Source organism: Rhinolophus sinicus, linkage group LG07 (genome assembly GCF_036562045.2).
Source record: "Rhinolophus sinicus isolate RSC01 linkage group LG07, ASM3656204v1, whole genome shotgun sequence".
Lineage (NCBI taxonomy): Eukaryota > Metazoa > Chordata > Mammalia > Chiroptera > Rhinolophidae > Rhinolophus > Rhinolophus sinicus.
In genome coordinates, this window is record NC_133757.1 from 51,110,671 (window position 1) to 51,134,010 (window position 23,340).

A 23,340-nucleotide genomic window follows, 5' to 3' on the forward strand; every position below is an offset into this window, starting at 1 on the left:
TACGCTTGTCTGGAAGATAAAGAATATAGTGCAGTCATACTATTTTACCTTTTTTTCCCCTTCCTCATTGTCTTATTTACTTATTTTATATATTTTAATTTTTCTACTGGTTGACTTTAAGCAATATTCTTAAAATCTCCTTTTGAAAAGTTGATTATTAACATTTGAGATACTTACTGACTCTTTTCAATTACAGGAGAGAGAATTAGAATGCTTTTCCTTTCATCTCGCACTCTCCCACCTTCAAAATGTCAATGTTAGATACATAACGTTTTTACATTGTTTCATAACTATAATTAAATTAAGTGTTATCTGTCTCACATCTGCATAGATTCTAAAATAAAAATGAAACATAATTACCAAAGAATTAGGTAAATATTATTCTCTATAGAACCAAGTAGTGTGATTGGATGGATTTATAGAAAATACAATCCTTTTTTATTAAAAGTTTTGCTACTTAGGGTAGAATTTTACATGTAATAAGGATCCTCTTTAAATTTCTTTCTGGATTTTTTTACTTTTCCAAAGTCATAAACAGTTCTAACTTTTTCATTTTTTAAAAACCCATGCCATCTTTCTTATATTTCCTTTTGATTGGTACACCTCCTCCCTAGTAATATATTTTTTCATATGGGAAAAGGATGGGGAATATTTTTCCTTATTGAGTTAATAATCTGAGTGGATATTGAATTCTATTAAAAAATATTTTTTTCTTCTAGCATAGAATACAATATACTATTGCCTTTTAGCATCCTATATTCTTTATGAAGTCTGGTATTATTCTGATTCTTATTCCGTTTTAGGTGATCTGTTATTTTTCACTCTAGAAGCTTTTAAGGTTTTCCCTTAATATGAGAGTTCTGAAATTTAACAAATATGTCCAAGTATGGATCCTAGTCCCCACTTCTTACTTAGTAGACTTGCTTGGTGTTTGGAGAAATCTGAAGATTATATATTATTTTCTTTTTTCAAAACTTTTCCCTACTATTTCTTTCTTACCGATCATTATCTCTATTCTTCTGTCATTCTTTTAAAGTGAATCTTGGGCCACCTGATCCATTCTCTGTGCCTTTTAATTTGTCTTTCATACTTTTAATCTATTACATTTTCTGTCCAATTTCTGAGTATTTTTCTTAACTTCAACTTGGTTCTCTTCATCTTATTTTTTATCTGTGCTCATTTTTTTTGGCTCATGTCATACATTTACCTGATGATTTTTTAAAAAAAAATTACCAGTGGTAAAGTTAATTTATAGAAACTATTATTCTCTAGTTGTGTCTTTTTCATATAGTAATTAGTCAGATTTCCCTGTATTGTTTCTGAGAAAAAATCAGGCACACAGTGGAAAATATAGTGTGGCAGTTCCTCAAAAAGTTAAACATAGAGTAACATTTGACTCAGCAGCTCCACTCCTAGGTATGTAGTGACGAGAAATGAAAACATTATGTCCACAGAAAACCTCGTATGTGAATGTCCATAACAGCATTATTCACAGTAGCCATAAGATGAAAGCAACTCATGTGTTCATCAATGGATGGATGGATAAAGAAAATGTGGTGTATCCATATAATAGAATGTTATTCAGCCATAAAAAGGAATAAAGTACTGAGATATGCTATTACACATATGGATCTTGATAACATTCTAAGTGAAAGAACCCAGTTAACGAAACTACCGTGTTTCCCTGAAAATAAGACCTAGCCGGACCATCAGCTCTAATGCATCTTTTGGAGCAAAAATTAACATAAGACCCGGTATATTATATTATATTATACCCGATCTTATTTTAGTATTAATTTTTCTCCAAAAGATACATTAGAGCTGATAGTCCGGCTAGGTCTTATTTTCGGGGAAACACAGTATACGTGTATTATATGATTCCATTTGTATGAGATGTCTAGGCAAAATTACAGACATGGAAAGTGGGTTAGTGATTGCTTGGGGTGGGGGAGAATGATGGAGAGATTTGATTTTGATAGCTAAAGGGTATGGGATTGGTTTTTTAATGAAAATATTCTAAAATTGATTGTGGTGATGGTTGCACAACTATGAATACATTTCATCGATTGGATGGTAGACTTTAAATGGGTGAATTGTATGATAGGTGAATTATATCTCAATAAAGCTATTACCAAAAAGATAAGAAGAAAGTACTAGCAATCTACACAACTGCCAGAATAGGGAGGACGTGGCCACGACAGATTCGAGCATTTAAACACATCTTACTCTTGTGGTGTGGTGGGAGTGGTTAGGCAGCTACACTGTTGTTCCAAATATCAAAGGGTGACAAAAAATGTATACACATTTTAAGAAAATTAAAAACTATTAAAATTATAATAATCTATACCAATAACAAAAGATGAATACAAGTCATGTGTATACATTTTTTTGGCACCCCCCCCCCCGTAGTGTTGAAAGAAATCAGTTACTATTATGACTCCTATCATTGCAGTGTTAATTCTGTTGTATTTGCTTTCTGTTAAACTAAAATTTGTTGTTTCTCAAATCTGTGGTTTGCATGAGACATCTTTCCTTGCTTTTCAGTGTTGTTATACTTTTGTTTATTTTTACATACACATATAAAACACGTTTTTTGATGTCCAGTGGGACTTGGAAGAGGAAATAGACATATGTTTCATCATCCATCTTGAAATGTGAGGGCCTATAATTTTTATACCTCTTGAAATGATTCTAAAGATAACATTAGTAAGCAAAAATTCAGTTTCTACAGAAAACTCTTAGTTGACTGGAATGAGGAAAAACATACGGATTTCTGTGTTTGTAACGGACAAGTAATTCTGAGACTGTAGTTCTCATTTTAACTCACTAGTGTGCTATATATGACCTTTGTTTGGCAATCTATTCAAGGACATTATGCCTTACTTTTCCCATTCGTTAAATGAAAGCATTATTAGGTCTCCTTCCATTCTATTAGGTTGGTGCAAAAGTCATTGTGGCTTAAAAGGTTAAAATGAATCACACAAACCACAATTACTTTTGCACCAAGCGAATAAAATCGATCATGTTTACTCTGTTTACTTGGTTTTCGTTACTGAACTCTCCCAGCACCATCCAATAGAACATTTTTTTGTGATAGTGGGAATGTTCTGTATTTGTGTGTTTAGTATGATAGCCAGTAGCCACACGTGGCTATGGAACACTTGGAATGTAGCTAGTGGGACAGATAAACTGAATTTTAAATTTAGTTCACTTTAATTAGCTTAAATTTGAATGTCTATAGCCACATGAAGCTAATAGGTACCTTACTGACCAATAGGATTCTAGACTATTATCACTGAAAAAGAACATTAGCTTTGCTAGATGTTCTGGAGAAAAATGACTACATGATCAAGTAAGCTTAGGAAATGTGCGTACTCCATCTCCATCTTGAATTTTCATCAGCATATTAAAGGCCTTGAGCTATTCTGAAGCAAAGAACCCTGTTTAATTATTACTCAGTTTTTCTAAAACTTATGGGATCTCAGAACCTTCTGAGCCTTTGGGATTGGGTTCCATAGATAGCACTTACAGAGTATTTACTCTATGCCTAAAGTTACTGTTTTAAACATTTTATCCAAATCATCTTTTAAAGGCTCACTACCAGTTTGTGAATTGGGTACTATTAGCTCTTTTTTACCAATGAGGAAAGTGAAACACAGAGGATTCACTGACGTGGCCCAGGTCACACAGGAAGTAGTACAACGATCATTCCAATCTGTAGTCAGATTGCTATTGAGCAGTATGCGATACACCTTCCAAAATAGACATTTCATTTTACTTTTTTTTTACACTTTCTAGACTTTTAAAAAAATATAGTTGATTTATGTGATTTTTAGTATCTAAAGCAAATTTAGGCCCATCTAGTTCTTTCCAAAATATTATAGCTATTTGATTCTTAGTCGGAAGGGAGAAAATGATGATGAAATAGAGAAAAGACTTTAACTTCAGGAAAGAGATCCTTAAGAAAGTGAGGAAGGATGGTGTTGCCATAACAACCGCAAATCCTGATGGGTTGCAACAACACATTTTTTTCTTGTTGTTCTGGAGGGCAGAAGTCTGAAATCAAGGTGTTGGTGTGGTGTGCTCCTTCCAAAGAGCCTACGGTAGAATCTGGTTTTGCCTCTTCTGGTTTTTGGTGGGTGTTGGCCTTCCCTGGCTTCCTTGGCTCGTGGCCGCATCACTCTAATCTCTGCCTCCATCTTCACATGCCCTTTTCCTCTGTGTCTTTTCTTCTGTCTTCAAGACAGACTTGTTGGATTTAAGGCCCACCCATGGTGATGCAAGAGGGAGAGTCTTATCTCAAGATTCTTAATTATATCTGCAAAGATCCTTTTTCTAAATAAGGTTATACTCACAGGTTCTGGGGGGACATATCTTTTTGGAGGCCACCATAGAACCCACTACGCATGTGATCCAAAACCTTTGGAGGAATTGGCTTTTGAAAGTGAAAGGACCTCAAATGAGCCTAGCAATTGATTGATTACTATGTTTACTTTCACCCTGCCTTTCTCCTCCAATCTCTAACATCACTCTTAGCTGATACCTAGTTAATAAAGTAATTAGAAGAGAACGTCCCCTGAACTACCAAAACCACCCACCTCTCTGCATCTGAGTCCTATGTTCTTGGCTTTCTCTACTGTTATTCTCACATCAGTGCTATTAGTGGTATACAAATATTGCTGTCAGAGCTCTGGGCAGGGATGCTAATTGTGTTCATTGGCATCTCAGGGTTTTACCGATCCAATCGCAAGGCAACTGGGGGTATGGGACTGGCTGTAACTCAATTTTCCTTACTCCTAATCTAACCATTTCTGCATTTATCTCTTTTTTGTTTTTGGAAACCTGTGCAATGTTTCACTTGAATAACAGAATCTACTTCTATACTTGAAAATATTTTCCAAGACTGAAATCTTCCTTGAATATTCTACTTACATCCCAGTCTCTCTTCTTTGACCAATCTCTTGTCGCACTTACTGTCTACCCTGCATACATTTTGTTATTTGAGGAATTGGTATTTTTCTAATGGGTAATCATTGTTTTGTCCCTCCAAAGCTTATAAATCCTTTGAAATTAAAGTACATGCCTATGCCCCTTAGATATCTCCCATAGCATCTAACATGTTAGATATATGTAGTAGAGATGTAGAGATAATCTGATTTGTGATCCAGATTAGTAAATGCCATCTAATTTGAGACTTACTCAAATCAGTTTCCGTAGTCCTTTGGCTGGGGGTGTGTAGGACGGGTGTACATGGATTATCTTCTATGAAAAGTTGCATGTATGTGAGTATATGTATTTTCCTGGAGGAAAGTTCTGTATCTTTTATCAGATGCTCAAATAATGAGTTATCAAAGCTTAGTTCATCTCTCTCTGTGCCTTTATTTGTTAGATACAGAAATTATGTCACCAAGCAACTTGCCCAGGATCATGCAACCCAGTGTAGTTTTTCTATTCTTTGAATTTTAAGCCATCAGTCTTTGTGGTCTAAAAACTTTTAAAACTTATTAAATATACATATGTAAGGATTCTAGAGATCAATGCTTAATATAGGAAAATATGCATTGCTTATAATAATTATTTATGAATTTTTATTTCTACCTTTAGTTTAGTGATTAATCATGGAAAGCCTACATATTTTAAATTCTTATAGTTGTTCATTTATGGAATAAATTTCTTAAGTTTGGAAATTTACCTAAGTTGTTTTTCATATAATATTTTAATTCGTCAACATAATTATGTAATTCCAAAATTCCACTGATTTAATGACCTTTTTTTTTTTAGGTATTAAGTAATAAAAGTTAACATTTATTGAGGGTTTATTATATATGCCAGGCAGTATTCTTTTTTTTTTTAATTTAATGATCTTCTAATCAGAAAATTTTTTGCATTGTGACAGCGACAAATGCTAACTTATTTTTTCTACTGTGATTTCCTTATAGGTTTGATGAACTTGTAAAAAAATTCAAAGTCGAATATTATGCTGGTGGTTCTACCCAGAATTCAATTAAAGTGGCCCAGGTTAGTTAATTATTTTTAAAATTATAAAGAAATGGATTCAAAATGATTCTAGATTTTTGGTCATTGTGCATAACTGTTCCAATCTATATTTTGTTGCTATAGAAGAGTTTTGGTGGTTTTGAATTAGGATTTTAGCGGTCACTGCCCATCTAATCAACAAAAATTATTTTATTTTAATTGGTATTTCTTTGGTTATTGGTAAGCTTGAACATCTTTTAATGTGTTTATTGTTCATTTACATTTCTTCTTTCTTATTTGTCAAATCCTATGACTATTTTTTAATTTTTCATGTTATTGGTTTGTAGAAATTTCTCACATCTTATGGGTAGTGTTCCTTTTTATTCTATAAATTGAGAGAATTTATTATTTGTTATTTGTACTTTAACTCTGCTTATAGTGGCTTTTACTGTGCCAAAGTTTTTAGTTTTTTATATATAATTAAACCTTATGGCTTCTGCAGGTCATACAGTGTTTAGAAAGGACATTCCTATAATAAGATACTGCAAGTTTTCTTGTGTTATATGTAGATACATATGCCAGGGGTTCCAAAAAAAGTATACACGTGACTTGTATTCATCTTTTGTTATCGGTATATATTATTACAATTTTAATACAGTTCTTTTCCTTTCTTTAAATGTGTATATATTTTTTGATACCCTCTGTATATCTGTATACATTAAATAAAGGTATATTTGTATTTATATATCTGTATGTCTGTCTGGGTATATCTTTCACATATATACATATATACATAAATTTGTATATATGTATGTATTTATAAATTTGCATATCTATCCCATATATATATATCTTCTAGTGGATAATTGGATAAACTCATTTGACATAGACTCTTTAAGTCACCAGCCTAACCTAATCTCAATTGAGAGCCTCAGTATTCTGTTTAAACTTCCAATTATGAAGGACATGAAACAGCTTTACACACTCTGGTTCTTACCTCTGTGTTTTGAAACTAGCTCAAAACCCCACTCAGTGGAGTCATAGGTCCACTCTGATGGATGTGGGTCATTTTGGTTTTTCATTGATTAATGCTTTCCCTTTGAATTTTATTAACTATAAGAACTGAAGAAGTGGAAAACTGACAAATAATGGTTAAACAGTTTTTGTTTTTTGAACTAACTTTTAATTGATTTAGATACCCAGTGTAATTATCTTCCATACTGAGAAAGCTCACTTTTAATCATAGTATGAACATATTTTACGTTGTGAAAATTAATCTTTAAGGTGGTCATTTGTGTGCAGTGGCCTGAGGAGGTCATTGTGTTTGTCAGTTCATTTGTATTGTTTTGTAGAACATCCTGCTGGTCACTTTGTGAGTTCAGGTTATTAGAAAAAGGACACTTTACTTTTTGCCCTTAGATAATGTATTTTTCCACTCAGGCTGCCATAACAAAATACTCCCGACTGGTGGTTTAAACAAGAGAATTTTGTTTTCTCACAATTCTGGAGGTTAGAAGTCCAAGATCAAGGTTCCATCAGGATTGATTGTTGGAGACTCTTCCTGGCTTTCAGAGAGCTGCCTTCTCACTGTATCCTCACACGACCTTTCGTCTGTGCCCACCTGAAGAGAGACATCTTGCTGTTTCTTCCTCTTATAAGGATACCAGTCCTACTGGATGAAGGTCCCACTCTTAGGACCTCATTTAACTTAATTATTTCCTTAAAGGCCCTATCTCCAAATACAGTCACTGGTTTAGGGCTTTAGCTAGGCATTTTCAGGGCGGGGACACAATTTTGTCCATAACAGACACAGTTTTTAAAGCCTTAGTCTACCAGAGCACATTCTACTACCTCTTCAGTCGTTTCTCCTTCTATTAGGTTGGTGCAAAAGGAATTGCGGCTTTTGCAATTTTTTTTAACTTTTTGAACTGCAGTTCCTTTTGCACCAACCTAATAGATCTAGGAGACTATTTGCTGTCCACTAATAAAGTCTCTCCTTTCTTGGGCATCTTCATTAATTTCTACCTTCCCAAAATGTATTACTTACATAATAAATATCAAGACCTCTGTTGGATTTTTGCCTCATAATTAGTCTCATTAATAAAACAATCATTGCCTGTTATTATTTTGTAATTTTTACAATACTTCATGTGCATTGTAACAATGTATTCTAGTAATGGTTTATTTGTTCCTATTTTTAGCAAGGAAGTAAATGGAATTTAAAGTTTTAGGTGGCTCATCCAATAGTTTTATTTTGTTATTAGTGGTATATTTGTGGTTGAAATCCTATCGTGATTGTCAGACTAGTAATCTTTCTTTCCTCCCATATGCAGAGCAATTCAGTTCAGTTCAGCCAACATGTATTGGTATATATGAAGCGCTGTGTTATATGATAGACATATTGATAAATAAGAAATGTTCCTTGTTTACAAAATTCTTGCCTACATTTTGAAATTTACCATTTCTCTTCTCTTTAACCAACATTCTAACTTTTTCTCTTCTTCCTCGTTTTCTTCCTTGTCCATTATTAAATGCCTGCTGTGTGCCAGGTAGTCTGTCAGATGTTGACGAAGAGCAAGCTGATAATCAATCGATTTGGTCCATACTCTTGAAGCTTTTGTTATAGTGAAAATGTGTTTGGGGATGGAGATGGTGAGTGGAGAGAGAAAATCATAAACTATTAACTACAGTACAATGTTATAGGAGCCATTCTCTCTACCCCTAAAAGACAAACAAATCTATAAGAACCAGAATAAAAACATCAGTACTCACATACGTGATTTCTCCAATTTCTGGAAACTTGAATGCAAAAATCTGTACATTTTCCCAAGTACACCTCCAACGTGATGTTCAATTTCTAGTTGAATCACAGTAACTCCAGTCTTCTCAGTAGGATTTTTATCTCATGTCCTAGATTTTAAGTTTTAAATTTGAACTAGGAAAACTGAAAGAGATACCCTGAATAGCAGTTTTCTTCTACCCAACTCGAACCCCACCACCCGCCCCCAGCATAAGCCATCAGTCTATTTCCTAAGATTTTTTTTTTTTTCTTCAGACTGTTTATGGAGCCGCTCAGAGACTGTCACAAAAAAGCAAGGGTAATGCTAGATTTGTTCTAGATTTTTTGTTTTAGAAGGAGAGCAATTCTGCTTTTTTTTTTTCTTCCTATTTTGTATATTAGCTTTAATGTGAGATTTAATTCTTTTATAAGTTATACTGCCCATGTTGCACTCATTAGGGTAGTACTATCACATAAACATAAAATAACAAGTGTTGGCAAGAAAGTAGAGAAATTGGAATCTTGTCCACTATTGGTATGAATGTAAAATTGTGTAGCCACGATACTATGGAAAACATTGTGGTGCTTTCTCAAAAAATTACGAACAGAATTACCATCAGATCCAGCAATTCCACTTTTGAGTATGCTATCGATGGAATGTTTGTGTGCCCCCAAATTCATATGTTGACGTCCTAACCCCCAGTGTGATGGTACTTGGAGATGGGGCCTTTGGGAGGTTATTATGGTTGGGTGAGGTCATGAGGGATCCCCTCAGGAGGGATTAGTACCCTTATGAGAAGAGACACAGGAAGCTTGCTCACTCACTCCCCTTCCCCCGCTGTATGAGGACACAGTTAGAAGGTGCCATCTACAAGGCAGAAAGAGAGTCCTCACTAGGGTCTGAATCAATTGCACCTTGGTCTTGGATTTCTTAGCCTCCAAAACTGTGAGATGTAAGTTTCTGTTATTTAAGCCATTCAGTTTGTGGTTTTTTGTTATGGCAGCATGAGCAGACTAAGACAGATTACATACTCTGTAAAGAACTAAAAGCAGGGTCTTGAAGAAATATTTGTACACTTACTTTCATAGCAGCACTATTCACAATAGCCAAAAGGTGGAAGCAATGCAAGTGTCCTTCAGTGGATGAATGAATAAACAAAATGACTGCTACATGCTAGCTATGGAAAAATAGGCGGAAATATTGAAAGGAAACATTATTTGCAAAAGTCATCACCTCTGTGAAATATGAACTGAAAGTCATCTGGAGAGTAAAGGTCAACACTTTACAATGCAGAGCTCATTCTGTCAGATCTTACCAATAGTCGTACTTTGATAGATAAATGATGTGGCAAATCATGTCAACACGAAAATGTTCCCATTACTCATTGATACTTTGATTTGTTAAACCATGTTGAAGATTTTAATGAAATTACAGCAACATAAAACAAAATATTGTTGATACTATGTCCAAATACAATTCTAGACTTTTCTCATCAGCATATTTGACAGAGTACAATTTTAAATTTTGGCAAATTCCATTCAGTATACACTTCTTATTAATGAAAATAAAATGATCCTATCTGCTGAATATTCTGTGTATTTTATATACAACAGTACTGTGGAAAGGAGGTATGATTTGCCTACCTGTGACATTCATACTTTCCTAATGAATGTGTTGGTCACTTCAGTGTTCTCAAAATGTATAGACTTACTTCATGTGAGTTTTTTATTGTAAAGACACAGAAGGAGATAGCCTCCTTGGACATGTGCCTCAAAGATGGCTATAATTCTGCTGGACTTAGATAAGATATCCTGTAGTAAAATATTTCTAAAATGGGAGGCAAGAAGAATGTCTTTGTCTAATTTGGTAATACCCTGAAGATGAAAACGGAGAAAAAGATTACAGTAAAACAGAAATTTATATTCCATTTCTTCTGCAGTGTTTGTTGATATTTGAATAGGCCGTAAAGAGGCTAGAAAGAAACTCATACAACAAACAACTCATTTTTGTGTAATATGACTGCTTTATAACTTAAATGGGGGGGAGGTCACCACTAAAGGGCAGGCAAGTTAAGTAAGGCTTTGTCACTTTTCTTACTAAAACCGTAACTTATTTGCAATCCAATTTTGACAGCACAAATTGAAATTACCCATGTGCTTTGGAGTGTTTGAAATGATGTTCATTTTAGACATGAATAGCATATATAATGAACCTATAAATGGAAAGGACCTGATTGATAAACAGTTGGAATACCAAAACAAGCATTTAGATTCAAGGTAGGTAGATGTTTTGTAGAGCTAGAAATGGATTCTTATACTATATCTATATACCCGCTGTTGCTAGTAAGTAAAATCCTGCGTATTGTATTCCATGTTCAAATTCTTTGGTTGAGAGGATATTTTGTTGGATGTCGTCACACTGGACTGACACCAAGAATGTGGACTTGATAAGAGCAGAGCTGTAAGTCAAAGTGAAGTTTACATTGAACTATATTCAGTTTTACCACATATATAAGAAGGATGTCCTAATGGTTCCAGTCAGTTCAGAAAAGTATTACTGAACTGTAATGTAAAAATACTCTATTATTTCATGGGACAAAAAGAAAAATGTTATTTTTCCTAAACATTGGTAATATCTATTTAATCCAACTGTACTTACTCTTCTTTTAAAAAACCTTACATGTGTATATGTTAAGAATATACCAAAAAAGAAAAAACAATATACAGTGTAGTCTGTAAAATTTAAATAACCAATAAAGAGTTAAGAAAAGTTAAAATAAGTTGCTGTATGTATTTTAATGAAAGAAACATTATAATTGTTATATTTTCTCACAGATACTATTAATATTTGTTGAATTAGTCCTACTTTTAATTGCCATTAACTATTCGTATAGTTTTGTTTAAATAATGGCACTTATGTAACAGAAAAGTAAATAATACAGAATAATATTTGGCTTGGGCTGCCATAGCAATACCAGAGACTGGATGACTTAAGCAAGAGAAATTAATTTTCTCACAGTTTTGGAGGCTAGAAATCCAAGATCAATGTGTCAGCAGCTTTGGTTTCTTCTGAGTCTTCTTCCTCTTGCTACCTTTTAACATAGTTGTCCTTCCATGCATACCCCTGGTGTTTCTCTGTGTGGTCTTATCTATTTTTATAAGAATACCAGTCTGATTGGATTAGAGCCCCCCCCAAAGGGCATCATTTTAAATTAATCATTTCCTTTCTTTAAAGGCCCTCTCAGTACAGTTGCACTCTGAAATTCTGGGGATTAGGGCTTCAACATATGACTTTTGAGAGGGCACAATTCAGTCCGTGACGAGTACTTGTTTGTATATATTTTTTATTTTTGGTAGTGTATGTACCATTTTGATTCCCTCAGAGAATATTGTTTTGTTATCATGTTGATGAGATGCTGTAGAAAGTTAACTCTTGTTTGTATCAATTATCCTATGGTAAAATTGATTTTGTTATGTGTCGTTTTGTTTAAAGTTGCAGAACCTATTGACGACATTAAGTGAGGACTTACTGTATGTGATTTAGTTATTTTTTTAGTGGTTACTTTGGGGATTGCCATTACCATTCTAAATTTATAAAAACCTTGTTTGAATAGTACCATCTTAGTTTCAATAGAATACAAATTTTCTGTTCTTTTACAACTCCATCCTTACCTTTATATTATTATTGTCACTAATTACATCTTTTACATTGTGCCCATTAACACAGACTTATAATTATTGTTTAATTCATAAAGTTTTGCCAGATATAGATCATGGCTGATAGTTCTTTTCTTCTAACACTTTAAATATGTCATCTCACTGCCTTCTGGCGTCTATGGTTTCTGCTGAGAAATTATACATTTTCTTATTGAGGACCCCTTATTAAGGACAAGTTACTTCTCTCTTTCTGCTTTTAAGGTTTTTTTCTTTGTCTTTCAATAATTTAGTTAAGTGTTGGTGTGCGTCTCCTGAGTTTATCCTCCTTGGAGTTCATTGAGCTTTTTGGATCATGTATTTCATGAAATTTGGAATGTTATTGGCCATTATATCTTCAAATATTTTTTGTGCTCCTTTTTATCTTCTCCTTCTGGGTTTCCTATAATACATATGTTTGTATGATTGATGGCTTTTTATTTTTTGATGTTTCTGTGGGGAGAGTTTGGAGCTGTACTCCCATCAATTTGTTCCATAATTTTATATGTGTGTGTGTGTGTGTGTGTGTGTGTGTATATATATATATATATATATATCTCCCACCCCTGTATGAGTATTTTGGTGGCTTTCTAAAAAGTTGGTCACTCTATATTAAGGCCACTGGCCAATTGATTTCTGTGTCTATACCGGATCCATTGGTTTTCTTAATTGTGGCCTACCTATTTATATTACCTCTTTGCAATCCTTATTTTATGCTACTGTTCTCTCAATCATTAGATCCTCACAACAGCCTATGAGGCAGACAGGGTGATGTGGTTTCTATTTAATGATGAGGATTCTGATTAAATAAGAGAAACAAAAATGCCCTGGTGGATAAGGAAACAAGGCAGAATTAGAAACCAAGTGTTCTGATGGGAAACTTCTGATTGCTCTCCTTACTGGAGATTTTCCTGTGTTCCTCAGAGGACTTCAGTTTTGACTTGTCCATATGTTAGAAAGTTTGAGTAGTGTTTCACATACTCTCTCTACTTCTTATAGTGTGCTTCACTTTGGGAAGAATTAGAGGTTGTCAGGGAGAATAAATAAAGTATTTATCATTTAAAATACAGTTCTGAGTAAACCAACTCTTTCTTACATGTCCTTAGGGACACCAGTTTTCCTTGATGTTTAGATACGTTTTTTTCTCCTTGGAGAGTTGTGATTTTTTGTTACTTACTGAATTTTTCAGAAGCTGATGACTAGCTATTAATACATGTGGTATTCCGCTATTGTTTTAAGTTGTATAAGTTCACTTGTTTGTATGCTTTCTGCAAATTGATTTACTGATTTTTCTAATGTTCTGTATTTGTTAAAATTTTGTCATTTCTGTGTATGTTCTGGGCATCAGATCAATATTTTAAGTGCCTCCCTAACCTTTGTTAACTGGCATATAAGCAAATCATCATTGAAATAAATTATTTCTTCATGTCAACCCCCAAAAGGTTGAGGCTATATGGAGTTTTAGGACTTTTCTATTCAGTAATAAAGAGTAACGATTTTCCTATTACCTTAATAACTGCCATCTTTCTAAATAAAGTACATTTTTTCTCTTATTTAAAGCAAGGGTCTGTGGGATAAAATAATTCCTCTTTCTTTGGTGTACTCCAAATCATTTCATGGAAACCACTAAATTTCTATATGTTTCTTGCCAAATAGTCATCTCTCTCCATTTTTTTTTAGTTAGTAGAGATGATACTGTGCTCCTAATTACAGATTTTCTTTTTTTAATCATATACATACTAAAATCATCAGTAATGGGTTTGATTTTTTTCTCGACATAAGCATTTAACATTTAGTTTGGTCTCTTCTTGGATTCTTAGATCCTTATTTCTATCTTCTAAGTGCTAACCTAGTGGTCTGATAATTGACTTTTTAATCTTCCGATTTCTCGTATTTATTCTAGTTAGATAAGCTTCCATGTTTGTATTTAACTTCTAGTGAAATTTTAACTAAGTTTTTGTTTGGTTTTTAATTAAATTTTGAGAGAACTGTTTAAGTACCAGCATGTTTATGTTTTTATACAGGATTGTATGGGGGTGAGAGGTGGAGGAAGCACATATTTAATTTTTTTTTGAAGCTAATGTCCTGTGATGAACCACTTTTCAGAATTGTGTTTTAAACCTTTCCCAAACTCGATATCCATTGAGGTCCTAAAAAAATGTTGTAAAACCTTATAAAGAATTATGTTTGAATCAATAAAAACAGTTTGAAAATATTGTAAAAGTGATATTTCAAGAATCATGTAGGATTTCCAATTGAATCATGGTATTTAGAAACTAAAATTAATGAAAATCAAGAGCCTCACTTTCTTTTCTTTGTAGACCTTTTTTTTTCTTAAAGCTAATCTATTGGTTTTTCTGTATGAATGTATATTTCTGATTATCTCTTTTGTGACCTATTTCACCTGAAAAAGCTAGTTATTAAAAAGCCTTTTTACTAGACATACCTCTGGGAATCTGGGAACAGCCCAAACTGCTTAGATCTAAAAAGAAGATATGACATTGGAGTGATCAAAGAGAATTCTCTGTTCTAATGCCTTGTGCCTGAAGCAATTGTAGAAATGTCAATAACATAACTGTATTTATAAATATCAGAGCAGGATGTGGCAGATGGTGATGCAACACAGGGTCTTGTGAAACCTTTATGTCATTAGAAAGGAGGTTCCTGTTAGTACCAATTTTAAGATTATTGAATAATTTTAAGTGACTTGGCTCTTGCAAAATAAAGTTGACTATTCAAATTGTGATTTCTACTTGCAGTTGAAAAAAACTTTAAATATGAATTAATACCTCCCTTCTTTGGTAATATTTTTCTGTGTTGAATTAGACTGTAAGAGACATTAGTAGTTAAAATAAGGTGAAAAAAGCAGTGTTTTGTTTTCCTAAATGATACTTTTAATGTGTTTGTGACATTCTTCTAAGTTATGTCAGATTCTTTAACGTAAAGCAAACTTCTATATTTTATCTTTTCCTTCCTTCCTTCTTTCCTTTTCTTCTTCCTTCATTTTTTTCTTTCAGTTTTTTTTTGTCTTTAAAACCTTGTTTTATACCTTACATTAAAATCTTCTTTTGCCTCTATTAGTAAAACTTGCTTTTGGTTTTGTTTCAGTAGTGATAGTTATGCTGTGAGGTTATCTACTAGAAGTCTACACATACATATTATAATTATCCACTTTATAAAAGAAAGGCGTACTTTTCCCCTTATATACCTTAATGTGTTCCATTATCCTAGGAAATGCCATTAAACCTGGATACAATTTGAGATGTGTCTCTCCTGCTTAAGAGCAAAGCAAAGAGAGCTTCAGTGAGAGTACTGCATGTGACAGGATATGATTTCAACCAGGGGATAAAACTCTTGCCTTGGTTCCATTCTTTTTCATTCTATTTTGGAATTAAAATTCAGAAACTTAAGAAAAAATGTCTTGTGGGTAATGTATTCATTTATTGAACTGAAAAATAAAGTCAGACCTTTCCTGGTGGGGGAAGTCTCATTTGTTTAGTTGTTTGGACTATGAGAATGTTCTTTGTCAATTGAAATATAGTCCTGTCAGCTGCCATGTTTTATACAGAAAAGCTTTTCTGGAGTATTTGTGTTCTTTAGTACTTTTTGTAGTAAGATACATGCGATAACAGAGTATAAAAAACATATAGTCTAAATTTTAGCAAAGCATAGTGATTAGGGACAAAAGGGATAGGTGTGGAGCTAAGCAAAGCAGAGCAAATATAAACTTGGGCAAGGCACCTAACCTCTTCAAGTTTCAGTTTTCTCTTCTGTAAAATGGGAATATTCGCAGTACTTTTGCAGGCTAATATTCTTAAAAGGATAAAATCATGATTCTCATAAATATAAAATGAACACGTCAACAATTTTATTTAACTCATAATTAATGCGTGAACAGGTAAGCATTACAGCTGATTTAAAGGAGAATTCAAAGACAGGAGAGGTATGGTCTGTGAAAATAAGCTACAAATATTATATCATTATGTTGCATTTTGATCTAGAAGAGTAACATCTCTCTACACTGTGAAGTATTTTAAAAAAATTACCCAATAGAGTTTCATAATTGTTTAAAAGTTCTCACAATCTCACGTATATTCTAAGTATTGTGTGTTGTGCTGTCATTCTTATTTCTGTTGTTATTTCTATAACCTTTTTTTATTTAAAAAAGATTTTTATTCAAATAAACTAACATACAATATTATTTTAGTTTCATGTGTACACAAACTTTTACATACCTAAAGAAGTGATCACCATGATAAGTCCAGCACCCATCTGACACCGTACCGCCTATCACAATATTGTTGACTATATTCCCTATGCTGTACATTACATCCCCAAGACTTACTTGTTTTATATCTGGAAATTTAAACCTCTTATTCCCCTTCACCTCCCTTCCCCCCTTTAAAAAATTTTTCAAATACAATGGACATTCAATATTATTTTGTATTTCAGGTGTACACATTATGGTTAGACATTTATATAATTTAAGAAGTGATCCCCCTGACTAGTCTAGTACCTTCCTGGCACTAGACATAGTTATTACCATATTATTGACTATACGAACAAAAGCAGGAACTACCAATTCTTAACCATCTCCTTTACACCCGTAAGGGATGCATTTTAATTTTATAGCAGCAATGGGTACAAGTAATGTATGGGGTTTGGCACATGTACAAAGTTTCTGATTTGCAAGGGCTTATACTTTTGGAGAGGTTGTGTCGTAGGTGAAGAAGAAAACTCTGCTGTTGGACACTTCTACAGGTAATTAAAACTGGCATCTAAGAAGTTGTGGCAGATTCACACTTTACCCTCAGATCTACTGTATCTGTAGGAGTTCTTAACATTTTAAAATGATTTTAATTGTTAAACTTGTAACACATGTTAGGAAATCGAAAAATAGAGAAAGGAAAAAAAATGACAATCTCTTGTTTTTTTCCAGTTGTGTGTGAGTCAGTGTGTGTGTTTACATAGTTTTACAGTTTATATTTGTTTTGGGAAGAAAAGACTTTGCTTTGTTTTTTAAAGTAAATGCAGGTTTGTGTCATGTAGTTTTACAGAGCCACCAAAACACAATCTTAGGGAAAATAATGTAAAAATAATATTCCAAGTAGAGGAAAATGGGCTAAGGATAGTACATTTCTTGACTGTGGTGCTCAGTTCTGGGAACCATGTATTTGGAATATATGACAAACGTCTTACTTGCTGCATATGACCTTGGACAACTTAGCCTTCCCGTGCTTCAGTTTGCTCATCTGTATTGTAAAATGTACATTGTACATTTCAGGATGTGAGGGTAAATTACAAAATAAAGATTTGAATAGTATATGCTAGTAGTTGTAAAGTGCTGGCACATAAAAATATGATGATGTTTTTAGATTTCAGTATCATCATCACTGTTAAATATTATGTGATTTTGAAGTACAGCGTACGGAGTAGAGTCAATGGAATTGTAATATAGACATATATGACGTCAGAGGGGCAATAGATTGGAGGAGGAGGGTTATCACTTTGTGAGGGTTGCAATGTCTAACTAGTACATTGTTTTGCATACCTGAAACTAATAAAAAAAAGATTATGTGATTTAATTTCTCTGTATTTTCACAAAATATTTATATGAACTAGGTGATGTGCATTGATCAGTAGCACTGGAAAATTCCAGATTCAAAATAGTCCTGTATTTGTATTCCCAGATACTTCTGAAGTTATTTTTAGTTATATGTTTAATAAATTGCTGCTCAACCTACTGTGACTTCTCTGAAGTACTATATTATGGGTTGGATTTTAGATGTTGTCAACTGGCAAAATAACTCTCCAGAAAATCCACCAAAAGAGTGGTTTATTCTGGAAAAGAAAAAAGAAACCAAAACCACCACTGTAGTGCCGGAATGTACACCTCCAACCTGGGGCTCCAACCCGCTGCCCACGTGAAGAATAATAATACTGGTTCCAAGTTGGCTATTCTGTTTATTAGCATCCTTCTTCCGAAAGTTACCACAAAGTTTAACAAGAAGTCAGGACTAGAGCGTTAACAAGAGGCCCGGTCCTCCCAGCTCAATGGTTAAGCGTTTTAAAATGCCAGTTGACTTTTTTCAGTGTCAACATATGTTCATCTTCGATTGAAATGTATAGTCATTTCATAAAAATTAAACCTTCCTATACTTTCTATCATCCATTTAATTAATGATGAAAGTTTGTCTACCACAGAATTAAGTGGATCTTTCAATTTAATATTATAAAAATATCCTTTAAAAATTTTTCCCAAAATGTAATATGTACATTTTGGTTATTTAAAAGTATTCCACAAGTTCTTTGACATTTCTTCATTAAAAGTGGAGCCTAATTTCCCTGCTCTTGAATATGGGCCACACTTAGTGACTTGCTTCTAACAAAAAGAATGTGTGGCAGTGATGGTGTGCTATTTTTGAGGTTAGATCATTGTTTCCACATCATTTTCTTTTGGAATATCCATAATGGGAAAGTTGACCTCTGTGTCATGAGAACACTCAGTCAGCCTATGGAGAGTCCTACATGGGGAGGACCATTCTACCACCAACCAGCATCAATGTGGTAGCCATGTGAAGGAGCCAGGCCCAATCAAATCTTCAGATGATTGGAGCCCAGGCCAAGTTATTCACTGCAACCTAATGAGATATCCTGATCCAAAACTGCTCTGCTAAGCCACTCTCAAGTGCCCGATTCATAAAATCTCTATGAGATTATGTTTCTTGTTTTAAGCCACTATGTTTAGCAGCAACAGATAGCTAATATGCACAAAGTCCAAAATTTTTAATGTACAAAGAGTGTATAATGAAAAGTAGGATTATTTCCTGTGTCTATACTCCACTTGCCCAGTTTATTTCATTAGATGTGATCCTTTTAATGAGTTTCTCATGCATACTTCCAGAAATACTCTATTCCTTTACAATGATATGCATACTTACTAATGTATCTTTTATGTCTATGTTATACTATATACAGTTTTATATCTTGGATTTCTTTTTGTTAATATTGTATTTTGGAGATTGTTCCATATCATTGCAAAATAGATTTCACCAATTATTTTTAATGGCTATAATGGTCCATTCTATGACAGTATAGTAATTTATTTACCTAGTCTCCTATTTTTGGACATTTAGATGGCTTACAAAGATGCTTCAGTGAGTACCTTAATAGACATGTCATTTTCCATCTGTGTAAGTATATCTTTATAATTTATTACTAGAAATGGAATTGCTGGCTCAAGGAGTATAGGCGTGGTAAATTTTTATAGAAGTTGCCAAATGTGTTCACATAAACATTTTGCCAATTTTTATTTCCACCAGAACTAAATGAATGTGTTTGCTTTAATACATTCTCATAAGTGTTCTTTATCAATAGGATATGTAAAAAATAATATCCCATTGAAAGTTTACATTTATATTTCTCTGGTTGAAATAGAATTACTGGAATGGAGTGAACTATTTTCCAGGAGAAATAAGTTGCCAAAATTAATTCTAAAAGGAGATAGAATATCTGAATGGAGTAATGCTCATAGAAGAAACAGAGCAGATTATCAAAGAGCTTTCTCTCCACAAGAATAATAGTCCTAGGTGACTACATCGGGAAAATATGCCAAACGTCTGAGGAGCAGATAATTCTAAGATAATTCTAAACCATTTGGCAGCATAAGAGAATAAAATCTTCAGCTTCTTTTTTTCCAAGGTGGTCTCACATTGATACCATATCCCAACAAGGATAGCAGACAGACAAAGAAATAAGCAAACATAAAACATAAAGGAAAAATATAGATCAATATTATTTGTGACTTTTGAAAAAAATCCCAGATAAAATATTTGGAAATGGAATCTAATACCACATTAATAATAGTCAGTCATCCAGTTGGGAAGTAGGGTTAATTCTGGGAATCCAAGGGTGGTTCAGTATCACAAAATCGATTATTTTGATCACATATCGATAAAACAAAAAAGAAATAGGATCTTCTCCGGAGATGCTAAACCACCATCCATTCCTGATAATAGATAGATGATTTCTTACAGTGACAAAATCTCTCAACTCCAATGTCAGCATCATATTTTATTGATAATAGAGGGAAATAACTTAACACTACGTTTGTTGATTCTGTTGTGGAAAATCCCAACTGTTTGAAACAAAGAATCCATAAATTAACTGAATTTAAAATTAAAATATTGAGGTACTTAAATTAATAGACTATCTATACAAACCATAAACCTGATTTACAATATCAAATAAAAAGATAAAGTACTTGTTGGACAGACATTGTTTTTATTCTTGTTTTCTACAATCTTGGCCTTTCATCCCCCCATTTATATTTTCTGTTTCTATTTAAATTTCCTTTTTCTCTCCTCTTGTTTTTATTTCTCTTTGTTTTCTCCCTCCAGCCTCCCTTTCCCATGTAATTTTATAAATTGTTTTGAGCTATAAGAATAATATGAGAAATATTACAGATTACAATGTTACAGTGAATCCAGAAAATACAGCTAATATTGCACATTAGTCTTGTAGCTTAAACTAAAAAGTATCAAAATAAGCTACTCTTTGGCTAAAGTTTACTTTGGCCCAGAATAGTTTAATTATGTTTCCCAGGAGAATAACAAAATAATCGGGTAATTCTATATAATATTAACCTATATTTTTATTTCTTTAATTTCAAATCATTTACTACCATTAGCTGGATTATATTTCTTGAGTTTTTCTTTAATAGTAATTTTGCTAATGTAAAAATCACTATATAATGTGATTAGTAATGTCATACTCTATCAAGCTGATGCTCTGTTAAAAATTGTTTATGTTAATAGAAGAAGAGGGGTGTGTGTAGTTGTGAAAGACCCCCCCCAACATGATTGTATATCTTTTTATTTAAATACAATGTATACTCATATTGTTTCTATTGCTAGAATTTTTTTTAATGGCATAGCACAAAGAACTGTATTATGATGGTGAGACTATGAAAAGGTAAATTTATGGTTAGCTTCCAGATCTGTTCTAGAGTTTATTGCCATCTGGTCTCTTTGGAGACTATTATAATTATTCATGGGAATGTTTTCAATGCACAAAAAAGCATGGTTTGTGCATTGGCAGAAAGTAAAAAATACCAGTGGTTTAAACCATATGTAGTTTTCTTAGAGTTAGGCAAGGGAAATGAACTGAAGAACTAATTGAGAATTAACAGTAGTGATGTGGTTGGTCTCAATTTTGTCAGAATCTGTTCATAATGAACAAAATATTGCGCAAGAAAAACTGAAGGTAATAGAAGTACAACTCCATTTGGCATAGTATTTTATTTCCATTTTAATAAATGAAGTGTAAGATAGTCTTAGATAAATCTTGGTGTAAATCTCAGAAACAATGTGGAATATATGTCAAATTTTTAGGGCTTTTAGAAACAAAAACATACTCTTTTTTTAAAGATTTTTATTAAAATATAGCTAACATATTACATTAGTTTCATGTGTACACAGTAGTTATTCAACATTTATATACCCAAAGAAGTGATCACTATGATAAGTTCAGAGTTGAACCTGGAAGAATGCGTTTGTTAAAAGTATTTGTCTTGAATTTAATGCAAACATTTAAAATAATTTTACGTGTGTCATGGACTTATTTATGTCACTCTTAAGAAGCATAAGTTGTTTACTGTATTTTTTCAGCTTACATAGATTTAATAGCAAAAGCATAAAAACAAATATCTTTTCACTTTTCCGTTCTAAGAGTTGGAGAGAGATCTATTAAAAAATGAGATGACAAATTTAAAAATTGAAATCATCTATTTTTATTCAGCTATTTTAAAAGAAGAATGCCTGGTGGGCTGGGAGTGTACAGGAAATTTAAATTTGTGATTGAGAATAAGAAATGCATTTGTGGTTTAAAAAGAAATACCAGCATGTCACATTAAAGTTATGGTTTATACAGTATAGTAAAGTTAGCAGGAAAATGTATTACATCAGGGTATATGTTGCACTTTAGAGGACTAGTGTGGGGATGCGAATGAAGAGAATAACTCCATAGAAGGCATGAGCATTAATAATCCAGTCAGAGAGGAAGAATTTTGCTGTCTCCCATGTAATATAAAACAGATGTTGCATTCTATTAAAAACCTTCTTAACTAAAATGAATGTTTACATCACTGGTCAATAAGGAGAAACATGAACAATGGCAATTTAATGATTTTGAAAATTTATTTTGTTTGTCAGTTAATATTGCTAGGGAGGGTGAAGGGAAGCTTGCCAATTGGGTATCTTAATTTAGAAAGTGGAAAGGCGACAGCAAACTATTAATTTTTTATTTATGTTTTTCATATTTGATCTATTTTCTTTTTCAAAAATTGTAAAAACCAAGAGATTTAGAAACCGTGAGTCCTGATTTAGTAAGTTTGAATAGGAGTTTTAATTATATCGAACAGTGTAATTAATTAACCTTAAATAAATGCTGGAAACATTGTTAAGTAGTTGGCAACTGAAAGTAGACATATCCACAAAGGGCCACTGGGGATGTGAACACAAGGGCCTAAGTATCTTTTTTATTTAAGATTTACCTTTGTTCCATTAAAAATTTAGGTATAATTTACATACAATGAAATTGATCTTTTAAATGTATAGTTCTGTAATGACTGTCACGCAGTCGTGGAACCAATACCAAAAAAAAGCTATAGAATCGTCCCATCACCCCAAAACTTCCCCATGCGTCTTCAGAGTCAATCTTTCCCCCATCCTCGCTCCTAGCAATCATTGCTCTGTTTTTGTTGGCAGACAGTCCTTCTTGGTGGGTGTGCCAAGACTATAAGGTTTCTGGCTGCTCTTTTTCCTGGGACATTTCTGAGTGTTATTTATACAGCTGGTGGACCTAAGATATGAGGTAACTGCCTCTCCCAAGAC

General features: G+C 33.1%; 1 protein-coding gene across 2 annotated transcripts in view; it reads left to right on the forward strand.

Annotated features, from left to right (window-relative positions):
• Positions 1-23,340, forward strand: part of ADK (adenosine kinase) — a 450,882-nt gene that overhangs the window by 146,607 nt on the left and 280,935 nt on the right. For both annotated transcript variants that reach the window (XM_019745975.2, XM_019745976.2), the window contains exon 4: positions 5,940-6,018. In XM_019745975.2, the coding sequence (XP_019601534.1) occupies positions 5,940-6,018 (79 nt within the window). The remainder of the gene's footprint in view (positions 1-5,939; positions 6,019-23,340) is intronic.